This window comes from Simochromis diagramma, unplaced genomic scaffold (assembly GCF_900408965.1).
Source record: "Simochromis diagramma unplaced genomic scaffold, fSimDia1.1 OVJJ01000685.1, whole genome shotgun sequence".
NCBI classification, from domain to species: domain Eukaryota; kingdom Metazoa; phylum Chordata; class Actinopteri; order Cichliformes; family Cichlidae; genus Simochromis; species Simochromis diagramma.
The window spans coordinates 18098605-18119717 of record NW_024387477.1 but is presented as its reverse complement, the minus strand read 5'-3'; the positions used below and the strand labels follow the sequence as shown (position 1 = coordinate 18119717).

The following is a 21113-nucleotide window of genomic DNA, read 5'->3' as shown; positions in this document are numbered from 1 at the left end:
AGAACCTGTCTGAGTAAGTGAAGTAGGCTAAAATGCCACAATCTAAAGAAACTCAAGAACGGATGAGAAACACATTAATTTGCATTTGTCTGTCTGGAAAGGGTTACACAGCCATTTCTAAAGCTTTGGGACTCCAGCAAACCACGGTGAGAGTCATTATCTATACATAAAGAAAAGTTGGCATAGTGGTGGACCTTCCCAGGGGGGCCAACCGACCAGAATTACCCAACTTTCCCGCGTCAACGAGGGTCGTTCAGGTTAACCCACTATGAGATCTTGCCTCACTCTATCATGTAATCTATTGGGGTCACCTGAAGCAAGAGGCGAGTGGGTGTTAAGGTTCCTGGGAAGGGATCCTAAGACTGCATTGTAGGTGGCAGACGGTGCTGCAAGCAATCCCCTCTGTTCAACATGGCCTTTTGTAGTGGACATAGATGGTTTCTTTCACTCCTCTTTCAAACCATCTGTCTTCTCAGTCCAAAACGTGGTAAGTGAGGAACGAGCCTGTCATTGGGGAAAGTACTACAGCTGTGGAAGACCTCCTGCGTGGTACCAGTACCAAAGACCTCCCATCCTAAGGACGCAAGCAGCTACAGTCCAGTAGCCCTGACATCACATCTGATGAAGACCCTCGAGAGGTTGGTTCTAAACCATCTGCGCCCCCTGGTGAGGTCTTCATTGGATCCGCTACAGTTTGCCTACCAGCCTGGCATCGGGATGGAGGACGCCATCATCTACCTCCTGCACCGAGCTCTGACTCACCTGGAGAAGCCTGGAGGCTCTGTGAGGATCACGTTCTTTGATTTCTCCAGTGCTTTCAACACCATCCAGCCACGACTTCTGAGGGACAAGCTGGAGCTATCAGGAGTGGACCAACACATGTCCCAGTGGATACTGGACTACCTCACAGGATGCCCACAGTATGTGAGGACACAGGGCTGTGTCTCTGACACGCTGGTCTGCAGTACGGGGGCCCCACAGGGAACTGTGCTGGCACCGTTCCTCTTCACCCTCTACACTGCAGACTTCTCCATCAACTCCCCACGCTGCCACCTACAGAAGTTCTCTGACGACTCTGCCATAGTCGCCTCATCACAGGTGAGGACGACTCAGAGTACAGACAGTGGACTCTGGACTTTGTGGACTGGTGTCAGCAGAACCACCTGCTGATCAACGCCAGGAAAACCAAGGAGCTGGTGGTGGACTTCCGGAGACGCTGACCCACCACACTGACACCGGTGAATATCCAGGGAGTGGACATTGAGATAGTGGACTCCTATAGGTACCTGGGTGTTCACCTGAATAATAAACTGGACTGGAGCCACAACACTGATGCTCTTTACAGGAAGGGTCAGAGCAGACCCTACCTGCTGAGGCGGCTGGGGTCATTTGGAGTCCAGGGAGCGCTTTTAAAGACCTTCTATGACTCTGGTGGCATACGTCATTTTTTACAGTGTGGTATGTTGGAGCAGCAGTTTATTGACAGCTGAGAGGAAGGACTGTGGCCAAAATAACATCTCTGATGGACAGAGTCTCCCAGCCCATGCATGTAAATGTTGCTGAACTGCAGAGCTGCTTCAGTGACAGACTGCTGCATCCTCGATGCATGAAGGAGCGTTTCTGCAGGTCCTTCCTCCCTGCAGCTGTCAGACTGCACAATCAGAACTGCTCCCAACAAACATGGATGTTTACATCTGTGCTGTAACAACTTCTACTGTTATAACTTGCACATTACTTTTTTCAGTTTATATACACACTAACTTATTGAAAGTTACATATCTACTTTTTAATGCACAGGTACAATCACACAATCTGCACTTTTCTAATTATTCTAAATATTCTCAACTATTTAAACATCTTTCAGTATCCTGCTCTGTTTGCACACTACAACCTGGGTTTGCCACTTATCTGTAATTTAATTTTAATAACTGTACAGTACTCTGCTTTAGTAACTGTTGTCCATGATGTAAATATGTAAAAATTGTGTTTCTGTTCTGTGTCCTGCTCTGTTTGTATATGTGTGTTTTTTTGTTTTGCTGCTGATACAACCAAATTTCTCCTTGTGGGAAAATTAAAGGATTATTCTATTCTATTCTATTCTATTCTATTCACTTGACTAATTTGTCCTTATGTCATCCGGGGGAAGGGTGGATTTAAATTTTTTTTATTTATTTATTTGAAGTTGCATGTTTTGCTGTGTTCCCATGTTGAGTGTTTTATCTTTGCAGTATTGCATGCTTTTATTATATTTACTGTGGACTTGTCCCGGGGACACTCCTCCCCTCCCCCTCCTGATCACTAATTGGACACACTCGCTTTTTTTTTCGCTTCTAAAAAGTCGACACTTTAGTTTTTTTTTGCTTTTAGTGGCATCCAAAGTCCCCTCCATAAATCAAGAAGACAAAAAGGTTTTTGTCCGAATCAGAGTCTGCGCATCTAAGCTAACTTCATGGCCAGATATCATCAGTCCCAAACACCGTTAAAACGTCCGTCTGTGTCAAGGCTGCGTATTGTATCTGCTTAATTTCGACTGTTTTCAGATTATTTAATAAACAAACAAACAAAAACTCCCGTTCATTTCAAAGCGCATGATCTGAGCATGCGCGGAATGTCTTACAACAGCTACCCAATCGCAGACCCTTCTCAACATTTATGCAACTTTCTGTTCACCACCAGAGGTCGCTGCCGCCTGTCTCACAAATAAAACGTCAACGTCAGAGTTGAAAGGTCGTCTGAAACATGGCTGCTCCCGTGGATGACATGTTTTCCTTCTGCGTGGACCCCGGCAAAGTGTCCAGCTGTGTGGAAGTCAGATTTATCGACAATGTCAAGGTCAGACTTGTCCGTGATTTTCATATTAAATGGATTTAGAAGAAATCTGCGGCTGAACACAGATTTAAAGCGGCGGTGCTGTAGTCGCATGTCGGCTGTCAGTGCGGATCACAGCCAGGCACGACTGGCTGATGTATGACACACAGTGGAGATTGAATGATTGTCTAAATCCTCCATGAAGGGTTTGATTTCTATGTTGCCTTCAGGAAAATTTAGGACAGCAGCTTCCAGAGACCAAAGCTTAGCTCGCTAACATCACAGTATAAGAACTACTAGCTGAAAATTACCCCTACTATTCATGTCCACTAATAATAATAACTGTGGTAGAGTGCTAACAAGTTCACGTCTTTAACTTAGTCTTTCTGTGCGTGTGTGTGTGTGTTTTTTTTTCTTCTTCTTCTTCTTCTTTTAAGGAAATTCTTAAATAGACAAATGTAATCAGTTCTCTTGACACGTGATGTTGCAGGCATCATGACGTTTTCCACAGCTTTCAGGTCACATCATCTGTGAATGAGAATGGAGCCCCTGGTGGACCTGCCTTCTCTGGTGTTCTCTGGAGGATGACAGCCTGTGAGCACAGGTCCCGCTAAACCACGTTGGGCTCTCATGGAGTCTTTTTATGGCACTTTAGTCAGTAACATGCACAGAATAGCCCTTGGGGGTCATTTTGTAGGCCTCTGCCATCGCTCCTCCTGTCCCTCCTTGCACAAAGAAGCAGTTTCTGGTCCGCTTTTCATTTGATGACCTTCTACGCCCTGTCCAGCTCACCTACTGTAACAGCCAGATATCTATCTATCTATCTATCTATCTATATAGAGATATCTCTCAGACACACAAAATTGAATGAATTTCTGTAGGACAAGCTAGAAAGGGCGCTTCTGCCATCTCTTCTTTACTTTGTTACTCTTCATTAATCAGCTGTTATAAATGCAAATACCAGTGGATTGTTAATATAGTCGCATTAATAAACTGAGTGGACTCTAAATGGTGGTGCTTGTTTTTTAAGTGGTCTGTCTGGGCTGAATGCAGCAGTATGTTATTCCTCCTCCTTACAGTTTTTACTCATGTTGATTGGTTGATGTGTGATTGGTGGATGAAAAAATGAAAACAACAACTTACAATTTCTGGGGAAAACATGTTTGGGCTGCAGCAAGTTATGAGTTTTCTTAAACATAGTGATTAAGAAATGAATCATTTTAGGTCCCACTGTGATTTACATTTTAATTTCTTGTAAAATGTTCATAGTCTATAACTTTTCTGTAGTGACTGAAGGCTGCAGTAACAGTTAGTTATTCATGTTACAGGGCAAGGGTCTCTTTGCCAAAAGGAGCATAAAGAAGGGAGAAACCATTTTCATTGAGCGGCCTCTCGTCTCTGCCCAATTCCTGTGGAACACTTTGTATAAATATAAAGGTGAGATGTTTGATGCACATATAGAGGAGCACTTATAAGACTTATAATTGCATCTTTTCATTGATTATTGAGGTTTTGGACTAACTGGACAAAATAATCTGCATGTATACTGCATGTGGATCTACAATGAAACTTATCATCTCAATGCTGCCCTGCTGTGATGTCATCTCTGTTCACCGGCTCTACCATCATGCCCCCTACAGCCTGTGAATACTGCTTACGTGCTTTGGAGACTGCAGAGGGGAATGCGAGAAGACTTAGCGGCATCCCTGGACTCAGCCTTCCTCATCCTGAGCTGTGCCGTGTGCGCCCAGAACAGCATCAAGCATGCCCTCAGTGCCAGGTAAATCTATTTTAGTACAGTCCACTACCAAAAAGTATAACTTGCAATTTTTCGTGAAAGTAAAACCCTCACAGCAACTGGTGAGGTCAATATAAGATACAAAACATTGATTTTAACCTGGCAGTGGTTAAGGAAGAGCTTCAGCTACATCAATGGTGGTTGCTTGCTAATCAATCTTTAGAGGCCACTACTAACACCCAGTCAATAAGCCAAGCTAAGGTCACATGAAAATGTAAATACATGCCCCCCCCATTACTAGAAGAGCATACATTTGATCCTCTTTTGCAGTAGAGGATCAATGCCTGCTCGAGAAAGGGCTTGGTTATTATTTGGATGCGAGAATTTGACCACAAAAACTAAAAATTCACCAAAGGATGACTCAAAAATACAAAAACGGAGGGTTTTTGAATGGTGTAGTTGGAGCACAGATTTGAATCTCTTAAGCGATAGAGCTGAGAAGGAGTCCCGAGCACTTAATCCTGATCATGTCATTAATCCGTATGGGGGTGGTCACCTTGGAGGACAGAAGACAGATTGTAGTAACGTCACTTTTATATGACTTTGAATGTGGAAAGGTTTTTGGTGGCAGGTGGGTTGGTCTATTTCAGAAAGTGCTGATCTACTGGAATTTGCCCAGACAACCTTCTCTAGGCTTTACAGAGACTGGAAGCAAATGGGCTTCGGCAGCAGAAGACCACACCGGGTACCACTCGGGAAACTAAAGTTACAGAAGATTAGTCTGAGTCTCGGTTTCTGTTGAGGCATACAGATTGTAGGGTCACAATTTGGTATAAATGACATGAAAGCACGGATGCATCCGTATTACATTTAACAATTTAGGCTGCTGGTGAGGGTGTAATGGTGTTGGTGGTATGTTATGGCATTCCTTGACCCCCTGAGTGTTGTTGCTGACCGTGTCCAACCCCCTGTATGACCACAGTGCACCTTTTTAATCTTTACCACAAAGAGTTCAGGCAGTTTTGAGGCAAAAGGGAGTCTATCCCAGTACTAGCAAGGCGTACCTAATAAAGTGGCCAATGAGCCTGTACAGTACCTGCAACAAGCAAACAGGCAGGCAACGCTTAGACTATATTAAAGTGAACTAAACATAATTTCATGCCGTTCTGCTTTGGGGCTTTTGAAGCGCTACACCTTCACTTTTAATGCTCACTGCTTTCTCAGTATAACCGAGTGCTGGATGCAGATTTATCAGATCTGCTTTTCAGAATGGATGATGATGATGTTCCAGAAATGCTTTATGTCCTTTATTAACTTCAAAACTGGCTCCAGTAAATTTCATTCTCCGGAAAGTCATAACTTTCCTGATTTCTCCAAAGGAAACTTAAACTCATAAATGGGGATTAAAGAGTTCGGTGATGAATTTATCCCTGGAGTCACTGCGAACTTGGTAAAAGCAGTGATTTAAAAACACGAAGCCATAGTGCTTTACTCAGCCCCGCAGATTCAAGAAATTATAAACCATAAACCCAGTTTCCTCATTAGTTTAACATTTCGAATGTTTTTGTTTGGGGTCAATCCCCCGGCCTCTGCTCCCTCTGTAGGTGATGTACTGCAGCAGCGAGTGTCGACAGGCAGCGGCAGATCAGTACCATCAGGCTCTGTGTCTGGGTCCTTCTGAAGAAGATCCTGATCACCCCATCAACAAGCTCAAAGATGCATGGAGGTGAGGAAGCATTTTAAAAACGTTCATCTTCTGGGAGCGCTGACTTTCTAATTCACCCCAATAACCTACTGCTGCTTTCTTTCAGGAGTATGCATTATCCCCCTGAGACCTCCAGCATCATGCTTATGGCCAAAATGGTAGCTATGGTAAAACAGGTGAGACTTTTGATTTACAGCTTTGAAAATATTCAAGTGTTTGCACTTATGCTCAGTATTAGAGATGTAATACAAACGCTTCTCTGTAAAGGAACATGATATGCTGCACCTGATTAGATTTTCCTTTTTTAAAAACAAAACAAAACTCTGTATTGCTAATGTTTCACTGTGTTCACTGTGTTTAACCCTTTCAAAAAACACCCCCAAAAACAAACCGTGCAAAACACAAGTAGGTGTGTGGGAGATATTCAGTAAGTCACAGAACATTATTTATGTTTTCCAGGCCAAAGATAAAGCACACTTGCAGAAGCTGTTTACTCACTTCTGCAGCCGGACAGCCAACGAGGAAGAGGAGATCGCCCATAAGCTCCTAGGAGAACAGTTCAGAGTGAGTTACCTTCTTATTTCTGCCTGACGTGTGAATTCATTGAGGTACAAAAAGTCAAAAGTTCAAATTCAAACACAGTGTCATGCTGTTATGGTGATCTTAGCTCTTCACAGCTCGAATAAGCAACGCACGCCAGGCGCCAAACATACAAGTGATGTGTATTTTCTGTTATGTAAAATATTACATGAAGTTATTTCAACGTATTTTTGTAGGGGCAGTTGGCCTTGCTGCACAGCCTTTTTACAGAAGCACTTTATGACGACCGTCTCGGCCGGGTAAGTATGTTCTGTGAAGCCACAGCACACGTTGTTTCCTCTTGTTTTCAATCCAGCGTTCAATCATTGTTTTTAGAGAATGCTTCCAAAAATATCACAGAAAGCGGTTGTTGCTCTAGACGGCTAATTAAAGCTGCTCACTGGTGGAATTAGAGCTGACAGCTCTGATTTATTTGGCCGCCTTTGCCTCCTTAATATTGTTCGACCTATTAAATCATTCTTACAGGTTTTTTATTTATTTATTTATTTAATTATTTTTTTGAACACATGAAAACCTAGTGCCCAATGACTGTAATCATTATTATCTCACTTGGCAATCACAGGAAAATTGAGAAAAAGGCCCTCACATGCTCCCAGAGCCCAGTATATTTTATTTGGTCCAGATGATGATGCTGGACAATACTTCAGCTGCTTAAGATATATGGATATTTTATTTAAGCTATAGGACAAGAAAATACTATTTATATCCTTGTAGTCTGATGTGGCACAAACATTTTCACCATAATACGATGCCAGTGTGCAGTACTGCCCGCCTTCAAACTTGGCGAGACAATCCCATTCGCTTACAAGTTTTCCTGCAACACTGAGACACAACAGTGGTCCAACATTAAATAATAATAGTACATTAATTTGTGGAAACGACAAAAAGAGAAAGTAATGAACTATAAATACCTGCCTGTGTTTTTGGGTTCAAAATGTCTCAAAAGAACATGACAACAGTTTCAGCATGAAACGGCTCGTTTTCTGTTTAGACTTCATAATGAAATGCATAAAATGGATTTGATACGTTTCCTCACGATTGACCTTTTTGCAGCTTTCCTTCTTGGCTTTAGCCAGAGCAGATTTGTTCCTTTCAACCAGCTTATTTGTCACAAATCTTCAATGACCATAGCATGGATAATCCTCCTGATGATTTACAGAATAGAATCAACTCTTTTATTGAATATGACCAGGGCCCGTATCCCTAAAGATTCTGAGGATCCTCTCAGAGAGCTCCTAACTTAACCTAAAAATTCCTTGCCAGGAGTTTTAGCTTCGAAGTGATTCCAGAACATTTTCAGTGAACTCTGAGCAAGGAATGGATGGGAAATCCTATCTTAGTGAGGAGGTGTGGTTGACCCCGTTGCTGGTATGAGTCATCATTTCAAAAGCCGTGATTGGTTGATCCTACAAGTTTGATGGAAATGAGCTTTTGGTGATAATGAGCAAAGGATGTACCCTCAAATCAATAAACATAATTATACACTCTAATCTTATGCTGACTGTAATTGTAAATAATATTTCACATTCAAGAAAATATCTGGAAAATGAATAGTAAGCTGTAGGGGTTATAGCCTAACATTAGAATCTAAAATATGTGAAAACTTAAACTCATTACACCCTGTTCAAATAATGATTCGTGTCTTATTTGCTCATATTAATATCCTAGCTGGCATATTTTGTACTTTCACTCCCATATGGACCCCATTGAAAACAAGATGGCCTATCTCAAGGGGCTGTCCTTAATGAAGTGGAAATCACAACGTTACAAGTCCAGTGTGGTCATAACGAGGGTAACACGGCTCAGCTTTTATCAATGTCTGTGATTGCTGGCAGGTCTATTTATAAAGGCTTGTTAACAAATATCCTACAAACACAGAAAATGGAGAAAAAAAAGGACTCGCAAGCCGAACTGGACTGAGGAGCAAGGTTTGTTGCTGGCCCAGTTGGTGAACGAACATAAAGGTATGTTACGAGGAAAATTTGGCCCAACTGTCACTAGCCAAGGCAAGAGGCACGCCTGGGACACAATATCAGGATAGCCCGGCGGATCAAACACCATTCCCATCCGCAGCACCTGCTCCGTCAGCATCCCTGCAGGAGAGCAGATTGCAACTCACAATTGATGTGTTTGAAAAACAAAAAGAAGTCCTTTCCCTTCAGGAGGAGTACTACCGCCTTAAAATTGAACACCTAAAAAATAAACCATTTACAGATTGTGTTCTGTGTCTTGCATTTAACAATTGCAGGTGATGTGCAGTAAAACTGTGGTAGTTCTTAATACCATCACAAGTTCTCAAAAGACATGGGGCTACAGCTTGCCTGAAATGTAAATTTGTGAAGTTTGCCCTGTAAGGCAGTCCACTCTGGGCTAGGTTCCCCTGTGGAATGTAAATATCTTCTTCACCACCATCCTCATTGTTGTCTTCATCATCCTCATCGCCATCCTCCAGAGGTTCTGCAATCTGTCTAACCTTGCAAATATTGTGTAATATTGCACAGGCTATGATGACTTTGCTGACTTTTTCAGGCCTCAGCCGCACCTCTCCGTGGAGAACATGAAAGCGCCTCTTAAGCTGGCCTATGCCACGCTCCACCACCGCTCTTGTTGTCTTGTGGGCCCTACAATAGAATACAGAGACCTTTAATTATTTGATGGAAATACTGCACTACTTGGATGCTCTAACATATTGCTTGCATTTCATTTCCATGATTTTTGTATTGTTTGGCTTACCTGTTATAGTTTAGTTGGGGCCCTTGGCGTGGCTGGAGGTAAGGTGTAAGGAGCCATGGTTTGCATGGGTAGCCACTGTCCCCTAACAAGTGGCAATTAGCTGGCACATAGCGTCTCTCAAAAAGCTGTCTGATGCCACTCTCGGAGAGCATTCTCGCATCATGTGTGGAGCCTGGCCGTTTAGCCACAATGTCCAAAATCTTACAGGCCACATTGAAGACTATTTGCACATTGATGCTGTGGAAATTCCTCCTGTTAACAAAGACAGCCTCGTCCTCTGATGGCGCAATTATTCTCACATGTGTTCCATCAATTACACCCACAACGCCAGGGAATCCTGCAATGTCCATAAATGCCCTTTTATGTGTGTGTAAAGTGCGGGCATCCAGCGGGAATGAAACAAATTGTGTCACAATATTAGGTTGTGACAAAGCTGTCAGTGTTTGGGTGATGACTCTGCTGACAGAGGATTGGGACAGACCCGAGTCATCACTGCTGCATTGTTGCATTTTCCCGGTTGCCAAATACCTCAGGGTTGTGATTACTTTCGTCTCCGGTGTAATAGCGTTGTGGCGTCGAGTTGGTGAAGTAATTGCATCTCTAAGGAGATCCACCACAAACATGATTCCTGCACGATCCAATCTGTCGCGTCTCAATAATTCCCTGTCATCCAGTGTTTGCAGGACATCTCTCCTGCCTCTTCTGTTGGCCATTTTGTGCAGCTGCTTAGGGGAACTCCTAAGCCACTAAAAGTCCTCTTCCCTGCTCTTAGCAGATCTCGCCTTAGGAGCCCTTTTAAGCGCTAGGAATCTTGAGGAATAGCTTTTATATTAACTGGGATTGTCGTGTCACTTTTAGGGGAAATTCTAAGAAAACGTCATGACTCTGAGAATTTTCTTAGAATTTGGCCGCTAGGAGCCACTTTTTGCACAAAGATTCTTTAGGGATACGGGCCCTGAAATGATAAAGCCCAACGTGTTTGCAGAGGTAGAAACAGATTGCTGTTTTTCACTTCTACAGGATCAGAAGTCCTTTTTTTTGCAACCACAGCTGTCGCCATCTGTTAGCTTTGAGATAGAATGCAGGTTCAAGGCGCTTCCTGGGTTTGGCTTAACTTTTGCACCTTGAAGCTACCTTCATGTCTTTATACCGTCTTTGTTTGCGGCCTTTGTAAGAACTGTGAAGCTCCATGTTCACTATTGGTCATATGGAGCAAACCCTTCCCTGTACAAGTGAATAATCCCATAACAACAGAGTTAGGCTGGAAGAAAAGAACGTACTACTTGGTTTAGCAAGTTGATGGTTGAACTTTATCAAAAACAAGTAAATAAAACCATGTCCTTCACCCTACTTGTATGATATGAGTCAGTTTGCTTAGTTTAAAGAAAATGACTTAAATTATGATTACGTCATAATTTCCGAGTAATCAAAATCTGGTTTATTCCAACGGACGCTCAGACTTTTTCTGGGAATTCTGTTCTTTGATCGCAGCTTGTCAAATGTGAGGGGTTTCTTCTTCTCCTCATTATAATTGTTTGCATTAGTTACCGTGGGCTTGAAGTGAAAATCTGACTGCTCTATTTTCTTACAGTTTCTTTGATTTGTATAATCAAAGAGGAAAAAAATGTATTAATTACAAAAAGAGTTACTAATTTGCCAGCTCCCTGCGTGGATGATTGACGGTGTGACTGTATTGCAGTGGTTTGTCCCTGAGGGTTTCCGTTCTCTGTTTGCTTTGGTGGGGACCAACGGACAAGGCATTGGCACCAGGTAAATATCACTGCAACCTTTAACCAGCTTAACACTGGGGCTCAATATGGTTCTAACACTTCACTGTCTTTACGTTCTGTTATCCAAACGTAGCTCTCTGAGCCAGTGGGTTCATGCCTGCGATGCACTTGAGCTTCCTGCCCAGCAGAGGGAGCATTTGGACTCTTTTATTGACCAGCTGTACAAGGACATTGAAAAAGGTCACAGTTTTATCTCAGTATTGCAGTATTTTCTGCAATAAATTCTTTTTGTCTCAACTGAGCAGATTTGCGACGGCTGAATTGTCTGAGTTAGTTTGTATATGTGTGTTGACCAATGCTGTGGTTGTTACATAAACCCGTGCGTATCCAAGCAAAGGTCAGAAATATGCATAATTTGTCTGTTCTGTGCAGAAACCGGAGACTTTCTAAACTGCGAGGGGTCTGGACTCTTTCTGCTTCAAAGCTCATGTAAGTGCTGATGATGTCTCTCTTATGAAAACTGTTACTTCAGATTAAAGATGCTGTTGGTCTGGGCTAAAAGGCCGTATGATAACCTCCCCTGACACACACACACACACAACCATATGCTTCTTTGACCTCTGCAGGTAACCACAGCTGCATACCCAACGCAGAGGTGTCGTTCCCCGACAACAATTTCCTCCTTCACCTCAGTGCCCTCTGTGACATCAACCAGGGAGAGGTGAGCTGGCACGTCTGGGTTTTGAGTGATAAATTCTGGCCTGAAATAGACTGCGCAGAACATTTGTGTGCCCCCTTGTCAGGGGGCATTAGAAGGCTGAGACTTTAAGGATTGGAGCGGGTTTGTCAAGCTGTCAGAAAGATTGAGAAGCCTTGCATCCGCGCGGCACAGTAATGTCACAGCGGCCGTGCTACTTTCACAGCAAAGATCTCCTTTGAATGCTGGCGAAGACTGAAGCATTTTGTACCAGGAGAGCGAGAGAGCAGGGCAGAGCGACCTCCTGCATGATGAAGCGACGGCATTTTGGGAAAATGTTTTGTGCAAAATCTGGAAAAATTGCAATACGAGTAGTTTGTAACTGTTATGGTACAGTAATATTATATTGATGTTGGGATTCTTCAGCCAGTTCAGGAGCGTGTATGTGTGTGTCTTTTCCATCTTCAGGAGATTTGCATCAGTTATTTGGACTGCTGTCAGCGGGACCGAAGCCGACATAGCAGACATAAGATTCTGAGGTAAACCTCTGTAATCCCTGGGATACTTCACTTGAACGGGGTCATACTGTTATGAATTCCATCAGGATCAATAAAAAGCCTTCCAGGCAATAATAGGATGTCTCGAAGCAGATAGGCTAGTGGGTGTGATGGTTACTCCTGTGCTCACTCTGCTCATTGATTAGCATGATCCAACAGCTTTTTTTTTTTTTTTTGCAAGTTTCTGAGATGCATGATGGTGTTAGAGCATCCTGTGTTAATTCAGTCTCGAGAAGGTGTCGTTTCATTACAGGATGGTGTTGTGGTCCGGAAGTATTAATTACAGTGTTGAACAGTCGGTTGCTTTTGTGCACAGAAGCCACTTAAAAAGCCAAGATTTTCTTAACAGCAAAGTGCAGAGTGGTTCTAATTAAAAAGAGCTGTTATCAGAGGTGCAAACAATGTGACCAGTGGGACACTTTCTTCACAGGGAGAACTACCTGTTTGTCTGCTCGTGTCCAAAGTGCGTTTCCCAGATGGATGAATTGGATGTGACATCCGAGGAGGAAGAGGAAGAAGAAGGTGTGGCAGAAGGTGAAACAGAGGGAGATGAGATGGAAGATGAGATGACAGATGTCTGATGAAAGACTTGACCATATTGTTCTCAGCCGCCTCCCATTCCTGCCACCACGCTCAGCACCCATGAAGCCCGGAAGATTTAAGGACCAGTCCAGACTATGATCTGCATTTCACTGGTGTCTCAATGTGTGTCGAAAATGGCCTGTTGGCAACACATTTCACCCAGCGCTTATTTTAGAGATCAGTCACAGAAATTGTGTGATGTATGCCTGTGTGTGTGTAAGACTGATGTTTGTTCTTTCACTTCAGCACACTGGTGGTTTACAGTGGAACAAAGAAAGTGCGTGCCATCCAAACACATGGGGACTTAAAACTGTCAAATTGATGTTTTGGAGCTCCTTTTAAAATTATTTGAACTGCACGGTGATGGCTTTTTATTAAGTGTTGAGTGAATAATGCTTGGCTAATTGTGCAAGCAGCAGTAGTGTAACATGAATATTTCCTGGATTTCTGGTTGTCCACAGGGAGGCAGAGAGAGAAGCCAGCGAGGGAACTCTCTCAAGCTCTGCACTTTGTATGCTAACTATTTTATATGGACAACTTGTAAAAATACTACTACTCTCCAAGGATAACTATACCCAATCCCAAATATTCGTTCTACTTGAAGAAAAACGGGTAAAGATTGAAACCTTTTAGTTTTCTGGCATCACTCCAAATCAATACAAAGTTTTTCTGGGTGGTCACCTTTGTCCTTGGATGGCAATCCTGAAGTAGGCGATCTATTCCAAGGTGAAAATCTACCATCCTCAGGATGCAAGAGGCACATATTGCTGCCCTCACAATCAGCAGGTCTACACACACACACACACACACACACACACACACACACACACACACACACACACTGGAGAGTTAGAGAGCACTTGTAAACCCATCATCAAAACACCAAATGATGGGATGCCGTTTGGAAGAATGGCTTATTTTCCTCCAGCAGATTTCCAGGAAGCTGGAGAATTGAACTGGAGTTCTGGCAAACATTCATTATCTATTGTTGTCAGCACCGCTGTCACAATAGAAGTTTCATTCACAGCCGATGTATACAGTAAGAGGATAAGAGCAGCTTTAGCACAAGGTCAGGTCTATATCCTATAGTGTAGGTATTTTGTCTGTAATCCGTTGTGTTGGGAGTAAAGAGCCAAAGAAAAACTGTTAAAATTGGCGTTTGCAATGTGTTTGACATGTAAGTTCACTTAATGTAACTCATAACAAATGTTTCCATTTTCTAAAGACTCTTAAAGAAAACAAAGCAGTTCAGCAAAAGTCAGTTGGTTCATAGGTGCTTCTGTTTTACCTAATATATGTTTCTTACATGACTATGCATACAGTGTTGTTCAGGCTTTTTATTTATAGGCCTAATTACAGCCTTGTCATATGGGAGACATCCAGCCGGTGAATATATAGTTTGGTTTCCACCTCTTGATCTATTGGGTTGAGTTAAACCTTACTTAATGCATTATGGAGACCTTGAGTGGAAAATTGCTTTGTCAGTAACTGTTTGCCCTTTGTTGAGAACTGTATTTCAGACCACGGTTCCATATGAGTGAAGCTGCTGCTGCTGTACGTGAATCAATATTACAACAATGACTGTAATCACAAATCGCAGTGTTTTCAGCTGCTCAACAAAGATTGGAAATATTGAACGACAATTTTCTCAGTTAGCAATCAGCGCAGTGGCACAGGAGAACATGGCTTTGTAAGTCGCATGTAAAATTTAAATATAACAGGAGCCTAGCAGTTGTCATTTTTACTGCTCTGGCATAAAGCATTGAAATTGGATGTCTGTTGAGTCATTTATTTGTTTTACACACCTCCTGTCTTTGCTGCTGAAAATTGTACTGGTAAAATATTTGTTCAGTCCTTTTGCATTAACTTAGTCAAATTGTCTTTCTGAAAGAGGTTAGGTCTTCAGCAGTCGTCTTTTTAATTTTTATTTTGGGCCCTTTTATCCTCGACAAATTCCATTAAAGGTCCAAAAGCAATGAATTGATCCTTCTGCAAAGTATCGGCTATGTGTCTAACACCACATTTATCTTATTTCACCGTGGTTAGAGCTCTATTCTTGTCTAAAAACTATTGAAAACACATCAGTGAGCCACAGCAGCTCCAAAGACTAATAATGGCAATCGCTGTTACTGCCACTTGGAGATTTTTTTTTAAAGGATTTTTTGACAATGAGAGAAATAGAGCAAATGTTGTAGCAAATTATGTTCTCAAATTATCCTTCAATTAGTAAAAACAAGCACAAAAACCCCAGCAGTCAATTATGGTAATCTACTGCTGACTGCCTGTCACTCCATCACTATGAATATGGGCACTAAGAATCTAAGATGCTAAATAACAATGAATTTATTTGAAGTGTGTAGTTCTAAAGTTGACTATATTCCTGTTCTTTCCTCGGTTGGTTGTACATGGTTGACATTTCTCCATTAACAGCCTGTGTTTACTCCAGTATCTGCTCTTTGCTGCACTTACATCAAGCGCTTATTCACTACGGATGCATGTAAGAGAAATGGAAAATAATAGAACGCATTATGTCTGTGAAACGATGCACACCTGGGACCTAGCACCGTATGAAGTCGGACCTCTGGTCACATCCTTCAGTTGAAGCTCCCACACCATCAGCTGTCACCCTGTGAAGCGATTCCAGAAACGCTGCAGGAGCTTTGTAGCTGTGAAATGTCGTCTTTGCTGTGGCAGCCCGCTGCAACGGTCAATCCCGCGCAGCCAGGCATGTAGTTGTAGGCCTCCACATCACAGAGCCTGGCTGTTTCAAGGAAAGAAAGCAGAGAGGTCACAGAGTCTGCTGTGACAGAAGTTGGGCAGATAGAGGCTCATTTCAGGACTGAAGGAGTGGGAAGTGACAAAAGTGTTTGAGGAAAGGAAAAAAGGAAGTGGGAAAAGCTTTATGAAAGGCAATTGTTACTATTCAGAGAATGAGTCTCTTATTCTGACAAGTACAAAAAACCCCTTCAAACTAAAGACTACAATGATATAAAAGCAGCACATTTCTTTATCCTGCCTTTGCCATATTATGCAGATACAAGAGGGAGAGTACTTGACTTTATTTAAAGAGATAAAAGATGGTACATTTTACTGTTAATGTTAGGTGTAGGGAACATTCAGTCTTACTTGAAATGGCTCCACATTTGTACTGCAGAGGTTTCTTTTCTCTCAGCCTGAGAGGCCATGCAGCTTTGTACTGCTGCAGTCTTACACAGAGGTGCATAAATTACAAATCTGGACAAAAGGAATACAGAATAACTCAAATGATTTTGTCAGGTTTTGGAGATAAAGGTATACCCCAATGGCACTTATTGTGATTTAGATGTAACGTGTTGAAATGACTGTGATTGAGTTATTTGCTATTCTATTAACTGCAGTTTTGCCTAATTTCATACAAAGTATCTTAATTCTTATTTGGCTCAGTCTGGGATGTTTCTGTAAAAAAATCTGATTAAGTTTTATAATTTAATTTCTCTGCCTTATTTTGCTACTTGTGTTCCATAAATCAATATTTTTATATTGATTTATGGAACACAGCTGTCATAATTTTATATTATTTTTCTTAAGTAATGTATTATTCAGCTTTGAAAGTAAAGGGTTAGGTAGTTAAAACCTTAACATTGTGAAATGTTTTAGCTACCTGTCCGTGATTTATACGCTAAGGTTAAAGGTCGACTGTTTTGTTTATGACGGGTAGTGCGAAAGTTGTTTCACATCGCCTGCTTGAAGTGGTCAAACTATGAAATGAAGCTGATTTTTAGACCCAGTCAAAGTGACTCTGTTTGAAATGGACCCCATATGGAAACAATCTCCAGCCTACATTAGCACTGTCCAGATTGGTTAACCCAATGGATACCATTGCTGCCTTGGAGGGCTACACCACAACCTAGCTGATGAATGACTGCTCCATGTGAAATCACCCGACCTGAAGTAAGGTTATAGCACTTTAGCTCACCCTCCATTAAAATAAACACGAGAGAAACACAGTTTAACAACACAAACATCGCTGCTGAGTGAACTGTTGCATTTGATCAGTGTTTGAGATTTATGTGGTTGAGTTCAGCTGAAACCATTTCCTTGGTTAAAGTCCAAATAGTACAAAGTGTCAGCAGTACCGCTGCCATGTAGTCATCTGGGAAACTTTTGAAACATTGTGGGGGAGCCCAGTAACCTCACATTCATCTTCAGGGAGAAACGTTAAAGACCTCCACGGCATCGTATAAATCTTGCTGTGCAGCCTGAGCCTGTGGAATGGAAGATGAAGAATTGAGTTATGAATCATCCAAACGGAGGTTTTATGAATCACAAATGTTACAGTACGGCAAGACATACAGTAGAAATAAGACAGTGTTGTGACAGAAGAATGGAGAGCAAGTCCACTTTATCAGCAGACTCTCTCTTGTATAAAACTAGCTTTGCTGTGAGGTTAAAGTTCCGGCAGTCGTACGACTGCAGTAACATAAGTGAACCACCAGCCATGGCTAATGTTTCTGAAACTCATTGATTTAAGCGTTCTTTGTGAATACACTTAAAAGATCTGCAGTGGATTCAGCATTATGAGGTCCCATATTGTCTATTTCATCTTTTACTGTTTGAGTGAAAAGGCCGATCGCACCGTTTGGGTTAAAAATTTACTGCATGGTTAAGATATACAGAAAAACAACCGTAAAAACTGAACAGGGAAAATTCCTTCAATTTAAACATTGCACAGTTTTGTTTTATTAACCTGTCCAGTCCAGCAGGAGCAAGGAGACTTTTGGTCTGAATGCTTTGTTGTGCCAAACATATTTTGCTTTCCCAAGAGGAGCACCGTAGACTATCTGTAGGCTCCTCTTGTTAATGTTTTTGTTTTATTTATTTACTTTTATTATTTAGATTATTGTCCTGTGGATGTTATCCTGATGCAGACAGGGGTTAAAGGTCAGAATGGTGAAAGATAAGAGAAGAAAACAGGGGAGAAAAAAAGAGAAAAGAAGGGGGGCTAAACAGAGGAAGGTACACCAACAAATATACAGTTTTGCTGTGTTTGTTTCTCTCTCGCTCTCTGTGTTAGTGTTTAGCATAAAGTGTACTTGAAAAATGAGGGTGAGAGTTTGCAATAATGCCATCCCCCCCAAGAGCCAGCGGCAGACATCGAAAGAGACCCCGGCCATCCACGGCAGCCGAGAGCTAAAGATCTGAGGCCAAGTATCCTGATGACAACCAAGTGTCCACCCTGGCCGTGGGAAGAGGGAGGCCCCGGACGGAGCTCTGACAGCCAAGGGAAGGGGTGTCAGGAGACCACAGGCAGCGGGCAGCTGACCCTGCTAGAGGCCAGCCACCCCAGATCTCTGAGAACCGCCCGAAACCCGGCAGAGCCCCCACCACATGATGAAGAAGCCTAAGCCACCCCCAAGAGAGCAGGCCAGAGCACAAACTTAAGCAGACATTTCAAAGAAACTGTAATAAGTCATTTTATTTATTTGTTAATATGGTGTGTGGTAATTTTAGTGCTGTTTACTGTGCCCAAATTTGATGATGTCAAGTACAGACGCTAGCAGTAGTACATGCCTGCCACTGCAGTCTTATAGGGTTGCTGATGTGGTTGTCAGATTTTTGTATTTCTTCCTAACAGAAAACTACAGCACATATTTTGAGGTTGAATGACTGTTTCCTGGAGGTGTTTTATGGACGTCTAGTTGTGGTTGAGAAATAGCTCCAAAAAAAGTTTGTGTTGAGGAATTAGACATTTATTGATAAGAATCAAATGAAATCAGTAAAAATATCAAAAGACTCTGCGCTCCACGGGCGATCAAACCCCAGACCTCCCACTCTGGATCAAAATTTGTATTATACATGGAAACAATATGCATCCATTTACAGTTCAGTTCCTAACATCATACAGAACCACCCAAGAGATAACGTTGCTCTTTCAGCCATGTTTGCAGGGTCTGCATAAGTTGATGAAGTGGTGCGAAGACTTCATGTAATATTTTGTGTCGGCATTTGTTGTTCTGGACAATTTTCCAAGCACAGCAACCCATTGTTGTTTTGTTCTTTTTACTCTCCGCAGCTCGGGTTTGAGGCTAATAGGATGTGAATTTTATATTTATAGTTCCTGCAAGATTAAGACTTGGACAATTAAAAAAAAGATCATTGTGCTATATGTGAAAGAGGTCAGCTGTGAATGCCTGGATGCATTCTTTCTCTAAGGTCAAGCCAGACATTCCCACTGAGACCAAACATGGTCTGACTCATGTAGTGCAAATGAGGCATTTGAAACACACTGGCTATTCAGCTTTATCTCATCTTATCTTATTTTCATATCTCTTGTAGGACATTCAACACATCGTTGCTGGATGAGGCTAATACTTTCTTTTGGCTGTGGCATTTCAAAGTCTGGGATGCAAAAGCAGCAACAATATTCAATTATGTGCAGCTTATTCTCGCAAGTCAGAACCATAAGCATGGTAGTAAGATGGCTTGTCTAGATAAGACACTTTCCAATATCAAGGGCTTCGCTCACATCCTGTGGGCAGCTGGTTGATGGACTGTTCATCATTAAAAAGGTCACATTTATGAACCAATTACAATATGAAACTTTCACAGAAAATTGGACGTGAATGAGATCAGACACTTCTGTTATTCAGCCAGTTTCACTTAGTTTTACCAAAGATGATTGAGATAAACAGCCGCATTCACAACAAGCAGATACACGAGAATATCAAATTGTTATATAGCTGCTTTTTTTTGGCTGAGATCTGTGTGAAAATCATTGATGTAAATATGTAATGGACACACAGTATACAGTATAGGTGAAATTATCATTTTTAAGAGCCTAAAGTTTTTTTGACCATCTGTACTTACAGCCTTTATATTATAAGAAGTTTGTCGTTCCATACATCTCAGATGAAAATGTCTGCAGAACCCTGTCAAAGTGAGTCTGTTAAGGTGCTTGATCTCCATGTTTCAACTTAAAGAAAATAGTACGTTAGTTATAAATTTAATGACTCTCTCCCAAATGAAATGGCCTGAAAAAGTGAAAGTGAGCCCACCCATCCTCCCTCCTTCATTACCATTGAGCCCGGGGACATGCTTTGACCAGCATATGGGTCAGGGGTGGGGGTCGTTATTTGAAGTCCTCACAATTTCCATTGATTACACATAAAAAGAGCCCATAAGAGGCTTGGTCTTGTAAAGCCCCTTCATTATGATTTCAGGGTGAAATAATCCAGCAACGTGTTATATTCACAAATAATTGCATTTGTAATTTTAGAACGTACGGTACACAGACCGCATTTTGTATGCAAAACGACACTTTTGGATTTGTTTTTCAGGTGGATTTGAAATGAAATATTCTAGAATCTTTCAAATTTATTTCACATCATAAGCCTTGTGCAAGACGGGGGAGACTTTTATTGGAGGAGTTATTCTTAGGCATCAATATCACCTCAGGACATAATCTAATTACTAAGCAACGCCACGTCTGGAGCAAACAATAAGTATATTATCTAGCAGCAGTTTTCCATTACATCTAATGTTTGTTAATGAAATGAACGGATAAAAAAGAAAAACGACTAAGAGCATGTTCAAAGCTCAAAACATGTGCACCGGTGTCCCCACACAAGTCAGAATTTCCCAGATGACTCAGTGTTCACATCACAATCTTGCACAAACAAGTCAAGCACAGATCAGTTGCTGCATCAGGTGTTTCTGTTTATACTAAGATGCCGTAAATGTCTTATTCTCCAGATGGAAATGCTTCTGAAAGCCTGTGTTTACTGAAAGCAGACTATTCCAAAAAGTTTCATGATTGAGCTTAGGGGTGCAAAATCCACCAGGATGGAAAGTTGGATCCGAGCGCAAGCTGGAAATGTGATTAAGGCCTGAAACTCCGTGGTAGGTGATCCACCCAACAAATCCCACACCCTACACTGTAATTCTGCTGTGGTTCCTCAGGAGGCATTTAGCATTTTGTTAACAT

At 41.9% G+C, this 21113-nt stretch overlaps 1 protein-coding gene across 1 annotated transcript; it reads left to right on the top strand.

The window, feature by feature from the left end:
- The first annotated feature begins 2703 nt into the window (after positions 1 to 2703).
- On the top strand, positions 2704 to 15130 carry smyd5 (SMYD family member 5). The gene is made up of 13 exons (XM_040015857.1): positions 2704 to 2832; positions 4137 to 4245; positions 4449 to 4588; positions 6151 to 6272; positions 6358 to 6427; positions 6711 to 6815; positions 7028 to 7090; positions 11284 to 11354; positions 11448 to 11554; positions 11747 to 11803; positions 11941 to 12035; positions 12480 to 12550; positions 12999 to 15130. Exons 1-13 carry the CDS (start codon positions 2740 to 2742, stop codon positions 13147 to 13149), a joined length of 1254 nt encoding a protein of 417 aa, XP_039871791.1. The 5' UTR covers positions 2704 to 2739; the 3' UTR covers positions 13150 to 15130.
- Positions 15131 to 21113: the final 5983 nt, after the last annotated feature.